The sequence below is a fragment of the Carcharodon carcharias genome, chromosome 8 (assembly GCF_017639515.1).
Source record: "Carcharodon carcharias isolate sCarCar2 chromosome 8, sCarCar2.pri, whole genome shotgun sequence".
NCBI lineage: Eukaryota > Metazoa > Chordata > Chondrichthyes > Lamniformes > Lamnidae > Carcharodon > Carcharodon carcharias.
In genome coordinates this window covers 143,622,706-143,638,408 of record NC_054474.1, presented here as the reverse complement: position 1 = coordinate 143,638,408, position 15,703 = coordinate 143,622,706, and the positions used below count along the sequence as shown (strand labels likewise).

Genomic DNA, 15,703 nt, shown 5'->3' with positions numbered 1-15,703 from the left:
ACTGTTTCAGCTGTGTAATTTTAATCTTGTGTGTTTAGGGTTTTTTTTCTTGTTAATAAATCTTTTAATTTTAAAATCCTAAAAATGTTACTGGGATTTTATGCTTCTGGGATCAATAGTTTTCCCCTCATTTTCAAACTACAGAAAAAAAAAGTTATGATCAGTATGGCAAGTTTCTCTCTGGGATTTGACTTGCTCAGCCTATAACATTGGCTGTGGTCGCATCATTAGCACAGACACCAATGAGCTGAATGGTTTTCTGTACCATCTCAAATTCTACCAAAACCACTTTCTCTGAATGTTTCAATTTGAAATCATTTACAATTTGGTCATACTCGAACAATGAGGATTCCACCAGATATAGAGTGTCTGCAATGTCAGCCATGTTGGTGTGGGACTGGAGTCACATATAGTCCCAGACGGGGTAAGGTGGGCAGGTTTCCTTCCCTAAAGAATATTAGTGAATCAAATGGGTTTTTACAATCAACGTGACAGCTTCATAGGCCCTTTTACTGACCCAGATTTTTATTTCCAAATTTTAAAAAAACTGAATTCAAATGATCAATTTTCCATTGTAGGATTTGAACACTTGTTCTTGAGATTATTCGTTTATTAATAGAACTGCAATAGTTCCAATGCATGAGAGCGACCACTTTTGTGAAATAAAAATAATCTGCATTTGTATAGCACCTTTCACTACCTCAGGATATCCCAAAGTGCTTTACAGACAATGACTTACTCTTTGAAGTGTCATCACTGGTCTCATGTAAGAAACAAAGCAAGATCCCACAAACAGCCAAGTGATAATGACCAGGTAATCTGTTTTTTGTGATGTTGGTTGAGGGATAAATATTGGTTCTAGGATATGGGATGGAATTCCCCTGTACCTCTTCATGTGCCATGAGACTTTTTACATCCACCTGACAGGGCAGAATGAACTTCAGTTTTATGTCTCACCTGAAAGATGGCACCCCCAACAGTGCAGCACTCTTTCCGTACTGCCACACCAATGATGCGTGCTCCCTCAGTCCTGACCCTCTGACAGTGCAGCTCTCCCTCAATACTGACCCTCTGACAGTGCAACACTCCCTCAGTACTGACCCTCTGACAGTGCAGCGCTCCCTCAGTACCGACCCTCTGACAGTGCAGCGCTCCATCAGTACTGACCCTCTGACAGTGCAGCACTCCCTCAGTACTGACCCTCTGACAGTGCAGTGCTCCCTCAGTACTGACCCTCTGACGGTGCAGCACTCCCTCAGTACTGACCCTCTGATGGTGCAGCGCTCCCTCAGTACTGACCCTCTGACGGTGCAGCGCTCCCTCAGTACTGACCCTCTGACGGTGCAGCACTCCCTCAGTACTGACCTTCTGACAGTGTAGCACTCCCTCAGTACTGACCCTCTGACAGTGCAGCGTTCTCTCAGTACTGACACTCTGACAGTGCAGCACTCCCTCAGTACTGACCCTCTGATGGTGCGGTGCTCCTTCAGTCCTGCACTGAACTGTCAGCCTGGATTGTGATGTTAAGTCTCTGGGGTTTGACTTGAACCCACAACCTTCAGACTTGTAAGCAGGAATGCTGCCCACGGAGCCTGTAGCAGGAATGTTGGCACCTGTAGGATCCTGTTGGGTGGAGGACAGTGGAGGCAGAGCTGGGAAAGATGGTGCACTTTGATTTTGGCTCTGACGGTTGAGAGTAGAAGCCCTGAGGCTAGCAGAGTGCGCTGTAGTGACGAGCTTCTGCCATTATCGAGAGTGCAGCCTCTCACTCACTGCTCTCCAGTTGGTCATTTGAAACTTGTATTTTGAAGGTTTGAGCTGTTAACTATGACAGAAAACCCAGGCCTAGAAAAATTACATAAAGCTATATACTACAGCCAGAAGCTGAATGTAATAATTAATCACTCTCCATATTTGCAGGAGCGCTGGCATCATGCAGTGTTTAGATTGATCTTAAATAAACTCTTACCCAAGTAACAAGGTCACAACACAGAGCAAAAACAACCTCCACAGTACTCGGCTGATCTCACTAGTAATGTCAGCCCAAGGAAGTTGTGTGAATGCAGTGTGAGAATTTGGGGTTGGAGCGATGCGTGAAAATTTGGGGTTGGAGCGGTGCGTGAGAATTTGGGGTTGGGGCGGTGCATGAGAATTTGGGGTTGGGGCGGTGCGTGAGAATTTGGGGTTGGGGCGGTGCGTGAGAATTTGGGGGTGGGGCGGTGCGTGAGAATTTGGGAGTGGGGCGGTGCGTGAGAATTTGGGGTTGGGGCGGTGCGTGAGAATTTGGGGTTGGGGCGGTGCGTGAGAATTTGGGGTTGGAGGGGTGCGTGAGAATTTGGGGTTGGGGGGGTGCGTGAGAATTTGGGGTTGGGGGGGTGCGTGAGAATTTGGGGTTGCGGCGGTGCGTGGGAATTTGGGGTTCAGGTGTTGTGTGTGTGTGTGTGTGTGTGTGTGTGTGTGTGTGTGTGTGTGTGTGTGTGTGTGTGTGTGTGTGTGTGTGTGTGTGTGTGTGTGTGTGCAATGTGAAGTTTTTAGGGGTTTAAGGGCACAAAGCTGTGACCTTTTAACACCCTCAATATCCTGATATTGTCTCTTGATTTGAGGTTGATGTGAATTGAAAGGATCTTTTAACCAGTTAAAACCCTCCCTGTGATGCTGTACTGACAGTTTGTATTGGCGAGGTCTGGGGAAGTGATCCAATCAAAGGGGAATCCTCAGAAAAGCAGCCGTGTGCAGGGTGTGAGCTTCTCCTGCGCAGGGCATGCAGTTGGGCATGATGTTTGAGATAGTGATTGTGATATTTGTCGAAGTTTGGATTGGTGACAAGGTCTGTGTTTGGTTTTCCTGATGATACATACACCTCCCTTCCCAAGTGAAATTCGGTACAAATTAAATTCTGTTCAAAGCACAGAAACAGACCATTCAGTACATCTGGTCCATGCTGGTTATTCTGCTCCGCACGAATCTCCTCCCAACCTCTCTTCACCTCATCCTATAACCTTCTCTCTCTATTCCTTTCTCCTTCTTGTATTTTTAAAAATTATTTCAAGAGATGTGGGCGTCGCTGGCTGGGCCAGCATTTATTGCCCATCCCTAATTGCCCTTGAGAATGTGGTGGTGAGCTGCTGCTTTGAATCACTGCAGACCATGTGGTGTAGATACACCCACAGTGCTGTTAGGGAGGGAGTTCCAGGATTTTGACCCAGTGACAGTGAAGGAACGGTGATATATTTTCAAGTCAGGAGGGGAACTTCCCATGTGTCTGCTGCCCTTGTCCTTCTAGGTGGTAGAGGTGGAGTGTTTGGAAGGTGCTGTCGAAGCAGCCTTGGTGAATTGCTGCAGTTCATCTTGTAGATGAGTGGTCAGCAACCTATGGCACATGTACAAAAGGTGGTATGCAAGGTGATTTTGAGTGGCACACACACTGCTAGTCCAATTAAAGGCACGAAAAGTTATAAAGAATTGTCATTTACTTGTTCCGAGAAGGTATGTTACCTTGATAAAAGATGTATTGAATTTAAGTAGTAAATGCCTGTTTTTTATTACTGGGATATTTCAAATCCCAATTTGCTGCTTACATCAGTCTCATGTAATGTGGAACAGCATGCTGTGCCATCTATAGTGAGTTTTTTCACTGTAAATTGAGGGGTACACTTATCAGCTCCTAAGAAAGCAAACTTAGATGCTTTTAGACTGAAGTTAGACCATTCATTTCAGTTTGCTTGGACAGATGATATTGGAATTATTCAAAGGTAGGGCTGTGTTGTCTGTGTTTTCTGTTGTGAACGTGTTGTTTGTCGCACATCAAGTATTCAACGACATTTTTAAACTAAGCACAAGAAAATCTTTCTTTGCAAAGTGAACAGATTGAATCGATCAAAAAGGCAATAGCAGGATATGGGAAGCAAAACAATGTTTTTAAACACTTTTATGTGAAAGTAAAAATCGAGCCCCAGAAGGAAATTACAAAATTGCACAGGGTGTTGCAAAAAATGGAAATCTGTTCACATGTGGGGAATATATAAGAGAAATTTTCCTCAGCAGTTCAATGATTTGCCAAATAAAGACACCAGCGTATCTGGGATAAAAGAACTGCCTGTCTCTGCCAGAACCGTTGAGAGACACGTAAGTGAAATGACTGAATAACATTAGTGAAAAGCAGATGTCCACACTAAAAGACACGGCAGTGTTTCCCATTGCACTCGATGAGAGTGTGGATATAAATGGCATTCCACATTTGGCAGTTGTTGCAAGTAACAGGCTCCCAATGAAATCCGAGAGGAACTTTGTTGCTAAACGCTACAAAGAGGAAAGATAAAGCAGAAACTTTTATAAAACCATTTTGACGTATGAGGAGCTGATATCAGAAAAGCATTTTATGTGACAACAGATGGTGCTCCTGCCATAGCTGGATAACAAATGGGATTTGTAAAGTTACTTGAAGATCAAATCGGGCACTCAACAGGCAAATTTCATTATCAATCAGCAAGAAAGTCCGTGTGCTAGAATTTCTAATTTGGAGCTTAATAAAGCTTTCCTTGTTACTCAGTCTGCTTTGACTTACACAGTTCTGAGCACTGCCAGAGGAGATGGACAGCGCTTATAACGATATTTAACTTGAGCAACATTCAGTGGCTAAGTCCTGGCAAGGTTTAGGTGCACTTTGTAAACTCTTTTGATTCAATCAAAGCCTTTTTGTCAGAAAAAGGACAAGGCTGCCCGAACTGTGGATGTTGATAAGTGGCTGTGTGAGCGCATGTTTCTAACTGACCCCACCGCTCACCTAAACAAACTCAATCTCCGACTCCAGGGAGCAGGGCCCTGGATATTTATGAAACCTGGGAGGCACTTGTTGCAAAACTAGCGTTTTTTTCCTCAGGATGCTCGAACTTTGACCTTCCGCTACTTCCAACATGTAAAAGAGCTATTGAGACGTTGCACTATTAGTGCTGATGAGATTGGCATGTACATGCAAGAACTGGAATCAGAGATTTCAAGATTTCCAATGATTTGTCCCGATGCTTTCTTTTCTAATTAAACCAGAAAACTTTAACAAAAGTGACTTGGATTTGTCGACACTTCAGTAAATGGGTGTCGAAGATTTTGAAATGCAGCTCTTTGAGTTAAAAAGCTCAGAATTGTGGGCATCAAAGTTTAGAGATCTGCGGAGTGTACTTGAATCTACCGAGAGAGATGAAGGGGCCCCTATTTTAGATTAGAGAAATGAATGTGTGGCCCAAAGACTGGTGTGGGAGGAGTGGGTTCTGAATTGCGAAGCTCTGATACCAGTACTGGGGAAAGTGGGATCTGTATACACCTGAACTGTGCTGGGACGGTGTTCTCGTGAGCCACATAACTAAGGAAATAGAGAGGGTTTTAAACTAAATAGTGAGGGCAAGGGATCAAATTTGGGAAGATGTGGTAAATCAAAGAGCAGAGACAAAGCAAGAGAGAAAGGTATTAATATGAGAAATGATAAACAGACTGAAAGGAAGGGATAGAGAGTACAAATCTAACTGTAAATCAGATAGGGCTAGATGTTACAAAAATAATAAAAGGACAAAACTAAAAGCCCTGTGTCTGAATGCATGTAGAATTTGAGACAAAACAGATGAACTGATAGTGCAAATAGAAATAAATAAGTACAATCTGATAGTCATTACAGAGACATGGCTGCAGGATGACATAGATTGGGACCTGAATATTGAAGGGTACGTAACTTTTAAGAAGGACAGGAAACTAGGAAAAGGTGAAGGGGTGGCTCCGCTAATTAATGATGGTATTAGCACAATAGAGTGGGATGACCTAAGTTCAGGAAACCAGGATGTAGAAGTGGTGTGGGTCGGGATGAGAAATGATAAAGGCAAGAAGTTACTTGTGGGAGTGGTGTACAGGCCCCCTAAATGTAACTGCACAGCCGGACAGAGTATAAAAGAAAAGATAATGGGAGCTTGTCAGAAGGTGCAGCGATAATCATGGGTGATTTTAATCTACATATAGAGTGGAAAAATCAGATGGGCAAAGGTGGCGTAGATGACGAGTTCATAGAATGTTTTCAAGATAGTTTCTTAGAATAACACCCTCTGGAGCCAACCTGAAAGCAGGCTATACTAGACCTGGTATCGTGCAACGAGCTGAGATTAATTGATAACTCATAATGAAGGCACCCATGGATAGCAGTGAACAGAATAGGATTAAATTTTACATTCAGTTTGAGGGAGAGAAGAGTGGGTCCAAGACTGGTATTTTAAAGGGCAATTATGTGGGAATGAAAGCAGAGCTAGCTAAAGTGAACTGGCAAATGAGATGAAGGGATAGGTCAATAGAGATGCAGTGGCAGACGTTTAAAGGGATGTTTCAGAGTACACAAATTAGATACATTCCAAAGAGAAAGAAAAATTTCAAGGGGTTGACTAGAAAAGTTAACGATAGTGTCAAACTTAAAGAAAAAGTATATAATTATGCAAAGATGGGTGGCAGGTGAGAAGACAGAATATAAAAAACAGCAAAGAATGACTAAAAGATTAATAAGGAGGGAAAAATTAGAGTACAAGAGAAAGCTAGCTAGTAATATAAAGATGGATGGTAAGAGTTTCTATAGATACTTAAATAAAAAGAGAATTAGCAAAGTGAACTGGGGAAACTAATAATGGAAAATAAAAAGATGGCAGATGAATTGAATAATATTTTGCATCGGTCTTCACTCTAGAGGATACAAGTAACATCCCAGAAATAGCTGTAAATCAGGAAATGGAAAAGAGGGAGGAACTCAGGAAAATTACAATCACCAGAGAAGTGATACTTAGTAAACTGTTGGAGCTGTGGGCTGACAAATCCCCAGGTCCTGATGGACTTCATCCTAGGGTCTGAAAAGAAGTGGCTAGTGAGGTATTTGGTGTATTGGTTTTAATTTTCAAAAATTCCCTAGATTCAGGGAAGGCTCAATTAGATAGGAAAATACCGAATGTAACTCCTTTATTCAAAAAGAGAGGAAGACAGAAAACAGGAAACTACAGGCTAGTTAGCTTAACATCTATCATAGGGAAAATGTTGGAAGCTATTATTAAATAAGTTATAGCAGGGCATTTAGAAAAGCTCAAGGTAATCAGGCAGAGTCAACATGGTTTTGTGAAAGGGAAATCATGTTTAACCAATTTATTGGAATTCTTTGAAGGCGTCGCATGTACAGTGGATAAAGGGGAACTGGTGGATGTGCTGAACTTAGATTTCCAGAAGGCATTTGATAAGGTGCTACATCAAAGGTTATTGTGGAAAATAAAAGCTCATGGTGTAGGAGGTAACATATTGGCATAGATAGAAGATTGGCTAGCTAACAGGAAACAGTCAGTAGCCATAAATGGGTCTTTTTCTGGTTGGCAGGATTTGATGAGTGGTGTGCCATAGGGATCAGTGCTGGGGCCTCAACTTTTTACAATTTATATAAATGACTTGGATGAAGGTACCAAAAGTATGGTTGCTAAATATGCTGATGACACAAAGATAGTTAGGAAAGTAAATTGTGAAGAGGGCACAAGGAGGCTACAAAGGGATATAGATAGGTTAAGTGAGTGGGCAAAGATTTGGCAAATTGAGTATAATGTGGGAAAATGTGAAATTGTCCATTTTGGCAAAAGGTTAGTATGCAGGTACAACAAGTAATTAGGAAAGCTAATAGAATGTTATTGTTTATCGTGAGGGGAATTGATTACAAAAGTAGGGAGGTTATGCTTCAGTTGTACAGGACATTGGTGAGACCACACGTGGAGTATTGTGAACAGTACTGGGCTCCTTATTTAAGGAAAGATGTAAACACATTAGAAATGTTCACAGAATGTTTACTAGACTAATACTTGGATTGGGTGAGGTGTCTTATTAGGAAAGATTGGACAGGTTAGGCTTGTATCTGCTGGAGTTTAAAAGAGTAAGAGGCAACTTGAATGAAACATATACAATACTGAGGGGTCTTGACAGGGTGGGTATGAGGAGGATGGTTCCTCTTGTGGGAGAATCTAGAACTAGGGGCCACTGTTTAAAAATAAGGGGGTCATCCATTTATGAGATGAGAATTTTTTTTCTGAGTATAATGAGCCTTTGGAACTCTCTCCAGGAAATGGCTGTACAAGCAGAGTCTTTGAATATTCTTAAGGCAGAGGAAGATAGATTCTTGATTAACAGGGGGGGGGTGAAAGCTTATCGGGGATAGGTGGGAGGGCTGCTTGATGCCACACTCAGTCAAATGCTGCCTTGATGTCAAGGGCAGGCACTCTCACCTCACCTTTATCCAGCTTCCCCTTAAATGTATCTGTAATATTCAACTCAACCATTCCCTGTGGGAGCGAGTTCCACGTTCTCACTGCTCTCTGGGTAAAAAAGTTTCTCCTGAATTTATTAATGACTATCATACTAGTTCTGGTCTCAGACAAGTGGAAGCATGAACAATGGAATTCCTCTTGTGGGAGAATCTAGAACTAGGGGCCACTGTTTAAAAATAAGGAGGTCATCCATTTATGAGATGAGGATTTTTTTTCTGATTATAGTGAGCCTTTGGAACTCTCTCCAGGAAGACTGTCGACTGAATCCTTCATCCATCATAGGATCTGTTGTTTGCAGAGGGAAGATAATCTGGAATGGGACAGGCTTTCTATATCAGGTTCCTCTGACTCCTGCTGATAAATACCTCTCTACATGTATGCCTTCGTATGCCCCTTCAAGTCTCCTCTAAGATTGATTTGTCCAAACACTACCCACCCACTCACCCCATTATTCCCAGTTACTTCCCCTGTTCCACCTCACAAACAACTACTCAGCCATTGGCCCTTTTCTGACATGACCCCAACTGAGTCAACATCTCCCAGAATATTGAGCTCCAATTCAGTGTGTGTGGAACCCATACACCAGTGGGGGTCAGCGTGTGGAACCCATACCCCAGTGAGTATCAGCGTGTGTGGAACCTGTACCCCACTGCGAATCAGTGTATGTGGGACCCGTACCCCAGTGAGACTCAGTGTGTGTGGAACCCATACCCCAGTGAGTATCAGCGTGTGTGGAACCTGTACCCCACTGCGAATCAGTGTATGTGGGACCCGTACCCCAGTGAGTATCAGTGTGTGTGGAACCTGTACCCCACTGCGAATCAGTGTGTGTGGAACCCATACCCCAGTGAGTATCAGCGTGTGTGGAACCTGTACCCCACTGCGAATCAGTGTATGTGGGACCCATACCCCAGTGAGACTCAGTGTGTGTGGAACCTGTACCCCACTGCGAATCAGTGTATGTGGGACCCATACCCCAGTGAGAGTCAGTGTGTGTGGAACCCGAACCCAGTGAGTATCAGCGTGTGTGGAACCTGTACCCCACTGCGAATCAGTGTATGTGGGACCCATACCCCAGTGAGTATCAGCGTGTGTGGAACCTGTACCCCACTGCGAATCAGTGTATGTGGGACCCATACCCCAGTGAGAGTCAGTGTGTGTGGAACCCATACCCCAGTGAGTATCAGCGTGTGTGGAACCTGTACCCCACTGCGAATCAGTGTATGTGGGACCCATACCCCAGTGAGAGTCAGTGTGTGTGGAACCCATACCCCAGTGAGTATCAGCGTGTGTGGAACCTGTACCCCACTGCGAATCAGTGTATGTGGGACCCATACCCCAGTGAGTATCAGCGTGTGTGGAACCTGTACCCCACTGCGAATCAGTGTATGTGGGACCCATACCCCAGTGAGACTCAGTGTGTGTGGAACCCATACCCCAGTGAGAGTCAGTGTGTGTGGAACCCATACCCCAGTGAGTATCAGCGTGTGTGGAACCTGTACCCCACTGCGAATCAGTGTATGTGGGACCCATACCCCAGTGAGTATCAGCGTGTGTGGAACCTGTACCCCAGTGCGAATCAGGGTGTGTGGGACCCGTTCCCCAGTGAGAGTGACAGATTCGATTGCTTTGTTTTAATCGTTTTATGTTTTTCTTTTATTTTAGTTGGGTAAAGTCTTCGGGATTGAGTCATATGTGCTGTCCCCTGCGGAGACGAAGGACCTGTACCCCCTGATGAATGTGTGTGATCTGTATGGTACACTGTATGTCCCCACTGATGGCACTATGGATCCTGCTGGGACCTGTTCTACCCTTGCACGAGCTGCCACAGCATGTGGGGCATCGGTAAGTTTTCTGCTATCCTTTCAGTGCAATGCCAATTTGATCTGAAGATAATGCCAGTTGCACCCATATGGTATTTGGGCAAACCCCTTTTTACAGAACAGTTTTTCACAAACCACAGCAAAGCCTGACTCGATTTTATGGCTATTGTGCTGCAGTCGGGAAATGTTTTATGCTTATTGGGTGAAAGGGCTGAGTGGCCTACTCCTGCTCCGAGTGAGTATGTTAGTAAGATCGTATGTGCATGAAGTCAGTCCTCTGTCCCTTTTGGAGCTGGTTAACAACTGATCACTCAGTAGGCTGCGTGCAGTATAATGTATCCAATTTAATTTTAAATGAAGCTTATTAAACGTTTTAAAATCTTATTGACTTTTCATAATTTAATTATATATAGAGACCTCATAAATGTTAAAATGTATTACTGGTATGCCAAACCTTAAATTAGAGTGAATAAATGAAGACTTAGCATGCCACTCCTGAAATTTTGCTGACCCATGTTGTAGATGGTACACACTCCTGCCGCTGTACTTCGGTGGTGGAGGGAGTGGATGTTGAAGGTGGTGGATGGGGTCCCAATCAAGTGGGCTGCTTTTTCCTGGATGGTGTTGAGCTTCTTGAGTTGTTGGAGTTGCACTCATCATGTCAAGTGGAGAGTATTCCATCATATTCCTGACTGCTTCAGTATCTGAGGAGTCGCGAATGGTGCTGAACATTGTGTAATCATCAGCCAACATCCGCACCTGACCTTATGGTGGAAGGAAGGTCATTGATGAAGCAGCTGAAGATGGTTGGGCCGAGGACACTATCCTGAGGAACCCCTGCAGTGATGTCCTGGGATGTTTCCTCACTCAAAGGGTTGTGAATCTTTGGAACTCTCTACCTCAGAGGGTTGTGGATGCTCCATCGTTGAATACCTTTAAGGCTGGGATGGACAGAATTTTGGTCTCTTAGGGAATCAAGGGAGAGGGGGAGCAGGCAGGAAAGAGGAGTTGTAGCCACCAATTAGCCATGATCGTATTCAATGGCAGAGCAGGCTCAAAGGGTGAAATTGTCTATTCCTGCTCTTATATCTTGTGTGTTCTGAAATGATTGACCTTCAACAACCACAGCCACTTTCATTTGTGCTCAGTAGAAACATAGAAAATAGGAGCAGGAGTAGGTCATTTGGCCCTTCGAGCCTGCTCTCCCAATCAGTATAATCATGGCTGATCCTCTATCTCAACGCCAGGAACATTAATACAGGAACAGCAATAATCATGGGTGATTTTAATCTACACACAAACTGGAAAAATCAATGGATGAGGAGTTCTTAGAATGTAATAAAAACAAAAAAACTGCGGATGCTGGAAATCCAAAACAAAAACAGAATTACCTGGAAAAACTCAGCAGGTCTGAGTTCTGTTGAAGGGTCATGAGAACTCGAAACGTCAACTCTTTTCTTCTCCGCCGATGCTGCCAGACCTGCTGAGTTCTTAGAATGTGTTTGAGATAGCTTTTTAGAGCAGCATGCTCTGGAACCAACCAGAGAGCAGTTGTACTAGGCTTGGTATTGTGTAATGTGACAGGATTAATTAATGACTTCAGAGTAAAGGCACCCCTAGGTAGCAGCGACCACAATATGATTGAATTTTACATCCAGTTTGAAAGGGAGAGGAGTGGGTCTAAGACTAGTATCTTAAACTTAAATAAGGGCAACTATGTGGGGATGAAAGCTGAGCTAGCTGAAGTGAACTGGGAAACTAGGCTAGAGGATAGATCAATAGAGAAGCAGTGGCAGACATTTAAGGGGATATTTCAGAATAAGTATGTTTTAACTACAGTAGTTAAGGAAAGCATCAAACTTAAGGAAAAAGCATACAACTCCGCAAAGATGAGTGGCAGGACAGATGATTGGACAGAATATAAAGAACAGCAGAGAATGACTAAAAGCTTAATCAGAAAAAATAAATTAGAGTATAAGAGGAAGCCAGCTAGAAATGTAAAATTGGATAGCAAGAGGTTCTACAGGTATTTAAAAAGAAAAAGAGTAAGTAAAGTGAGTGTTGGTCCTCTAGAGAGCGAGAATGAGGAGATAGTAGACAATAAGGAAATGTTAGACGAAATGAACAAGTATTTTGCTTTGTCCTCCCTATAGAGGATACAAAAAACATTCCAGTAATAACTGCAAATCAGGAGGTGAACGGGAGAATGAAACTTGGTGAAATTGAAATCACCAGGGAAATGGTACTGAGCAAATTGATGGAGCTGCAGGCTGGCAAGTCTCCAGGTCCTGATGGACTACATCCTAGGATCTTAAAAGAAGTGGCTAATGAGGTAGTATATGTGCTGGTGTTAATTTTCCAAAATTCACTAGATTCTGGAAAGGTTCCATTAGACTAGAGCAAATATAACCCCTCTATTCAAGAAGGGAGGGAGGCAGAAAACAGGAAACTATAGGCCAGTTAGTTTGACGTCTCTCGTGGGGAAGTTATTAGAATTGATCATTAAGGAGGTTATAGCTGGGCACTTAGAAGACCTCAAGGCAATAGGGAAGAGTCAGCATGGTTTTGTGAAAGGAAAATCAAGTTTAACCAATTTATTGGAGTTTTTTGAAGGAGTAACATGTGCAGTGGATAAAGGCCAGCCTGTAGACATACTGTACCTGGATTTCCAGAAGGCAGATGATAAAGGTGCCACATCAAAGATTATTATGGAAAATAAAAGCGCATGGTGTAGTGGGTAACATATTAGCACGGATAGAAGATCGGCTGGTTGGCAGAAGGCAGAGAGTATGCATAAATGGTTCTGTTTCTGATCGGCAGGATGTAACGAGTGGCATCCCACAGGGGTCTGTACTGGGGCCTCAAATGTTTACGATTTACATCAATGACTTAGAAGAGGGGAGTGAAGACATGGTAGCTAAATTTGCAGATGACACAAAGATAGTTAGGAAAATATGTTATGAAGAAGACATGAGGTTGCAGATGGATATAGATAGGTTCAGTCAGTGGGCAAAGATCTGACAAATGGAGTTTAAAATGGGAAAATGTGAAGTAGTTCACTTTGGCAGGAAGAACAAAAAAAGCAGAGTATTACTTAAATGGAGAACGGCTGCATAATTCTGAGGTGCAGAGGGATCTAGGTGTTCTAGTACATGAGTCACAAAAAGTTAGTATGCAGGTACAGCAAGTAATTAAGAAGGCTAATGGAATGCTATCCTTTATTACAAGAGGGATTGAACATAAATGTAAATATGTTATGCTTCAGTTATACAAGGCATTAGTGAGACCGCACTTCGAATACTGTGTGCAGTTTTGGTCTCCTTATTTAAGGAAGGATGTAAATGCATTGGAGGTGGTTCAGAGGAGGTTTACTAGATTGATACCTGGGATGAGTGGGTTGCTTTATGAGGAAAGGTTAGACAGACTGGGCTTGTTTCCACTGGAGTTTAGAAGAGTGAGGGATGATTTGATTGAAGTATACAAGATCCTGAATGGCCTTGACAAGGTGGACATGGAAAAGATATTTCCTCTTGTGGGTGAGTCCAGAACTAGGGGGCACTATTTTAAGATTAGGGGTCGCTTTTTTATGACAGAGATAAGGTGAACATTTTTCTCTAAGGATTGTGCGACTTTGGAACTCTCTGCCTCAGAAGGCGGTGGAGGCGGGGTCATTGAATATTTTTAAGGCAGAGGTGGATTGATTCTTGTTAGGCAAGGGAATCAAAGGTTATCAGGGGTTAGATGGGATTGTGGAAATCGATCACACAAGAAGATCAGCCATGATCTTATTGAATGGTGGAGCAGGCTCGAGGGGCCAAGTGGCCTACTCCGGCTCCTAATTTATTTGTCCATATGTAACCATGTCTCTGTAATGCCTGTCAGATCATACATATTTATCTCTATCTGCACTGTATGCATTCAGATACAGGACCTTAAACTCTTATTTTACCCATTTTTAGCTTCATCTGCTGGTGCACTCTTAAGATTGTATGTTCTGTCCCTTCCTGTCACACTCTGAAACTCGTTACGCAAACTGCTGCCCTGACACAATTACTTTGTTGTTTCCCTTCACTATATCTTCTCTCACAGGATCCCTTGCCCCCAATATTTAGTTTAAAGCCTCTCTACTTCCCTAGTTATATGATTCACTGGAACACTTGTCCCAGCACAGTTCAGGTGTAAATCGTCCCAACAGTACAGACCCCACTTTCCCCAGTACTGATGCCAGTGCTCCATGATTTGAAACCCATTTCTCCCACACCAGTCTTGGAGCCACACATTGATCTCTCTGACCTTATTTCCCCTACGCCAATTTGCTCATGGCTCAGGTAATAATCCAGAGATCCAGAAAACCTTTGAGGTTTTGCTTTTTAATTTAGCCCCTAGCTGCTCACACTCCCTATACAGAATCTCTTTCCTTGTCCTACCCATGTCATTGATATCTATATGGACACAACAACCAGATCCTCCCCCTCCCACTGCAAATTCCTCTCCAGAGCAGATGTCCTTAACCCTGGCACTGGGCAGGCAACACAGCTGTCTGGACTCTCGCTGTCAACTGCAGAGAACAGTATCTGACTATACTGTCTCCTGTCACTCCACATTCCTCTTCACTCCCCCCGCTTGAATGGCATTCTTCACCATGGTGCCATGGTCAGTCTGCTCATCCACATTGTAGTCCTTCTCCTCATCCATACATGTAGTAATCACATCGTACCTGTTGGACAACGTCGGGGGCTGAGGCTCCTCCATCACCTCACGCTGGTTCCCCTTACCTGCCTGACTCGCAGACACATCCTCCTATCCCTGACTATTGGCCAACTGTAAGGTTCTACCTAACCTAAGGGGAGTGACTGCCTCCTGGAACAAAGTGTCCAGGTAACAGTCCCCCTCCCCTCGCTCCATCGGTTCCGCCTGCTCCCGGAGCGAGGCAAGTGGGGCCGGGAGTGAGGGGAGAGGGGACGGGAACGAGGCGGGCTGGCGGAGTGAGGGGAGGGGGGCCAGCAGAGCAAGGGGAGGGAGGCCGGGAGCAAGGTGGGGGGCCGGCGGCGCGAGGGGAGGGGGCCGGCGGAGCGAGGGGAGGGTGTCTGGTGGAGCAAGGGGAGAGGGGCCGGGAGCGAGGGGAGAGGGGCCGGGAGTGAGGGGAGAGGGGCCGGGAGCGAGGGGAGAGGGGCCGGGAGCGAGGGGAGAGGGGCCGGAGGCAAGGGTGGCTGGCGGAGTGAGGGGAGGGGGGGGCCGGAGGAGCGAGGGGAGGGAGGCCGGGAGCAAGGGGAGGGGGGGGCCGGCAGAGTGAGGGGAGGGAGGTCGGGAGCGATGGGAGGATGTCTGGCAGAGCGAGGGGAGAGAGACCGGGAGCGAGGGGAGGGGGGCCCGGAGCGAGGGGGGCCGGCGGAACGAGGGGAGGGAGGTCGGGAGCGAGGGGAGGGGGGGGTCTGTGGAGCGAGGAGGGGGGCGGGGGGGCTGGCGGAGCGAGGGGAGGGAGGCCGGGAGTGAGGGAGGGTGTCTGGTGGAGAGAGGAGAAAGGGGAGAGGGGCCGGGAGCGAGGGAAGAGGGGACCGGAGGAGCGAG

The 15,703-nt window shown here is 44.9% G+C and overlaps 1 protein-coding gene across 3 annotated transcripts in view; it reads left to right on the top strand.

The window, feature by feature from the left end:
- The window catches only part of sardh (sarcosine dehydrogenase), a 95,282-nt gene that overhangs the window by 22,098 nt on the left and 57,481 nt on the right, over positions 1 to 15,703 (top strand). For all 3 annotated transcript variants that reach the window (XM_041194553.1, XM_041194552.1, XM_041194551.1), the window contains exon 4: positions 9,978 to 10,157. In XM_041194553.1, coding sequence (XP_041050487.1) covers positions 9,978 to 10,157 — 180 coding nt within the window. The remainder of the gene's footprint in view (positions 1 to 9,977; positions 10,158 to 15,703) is intronic.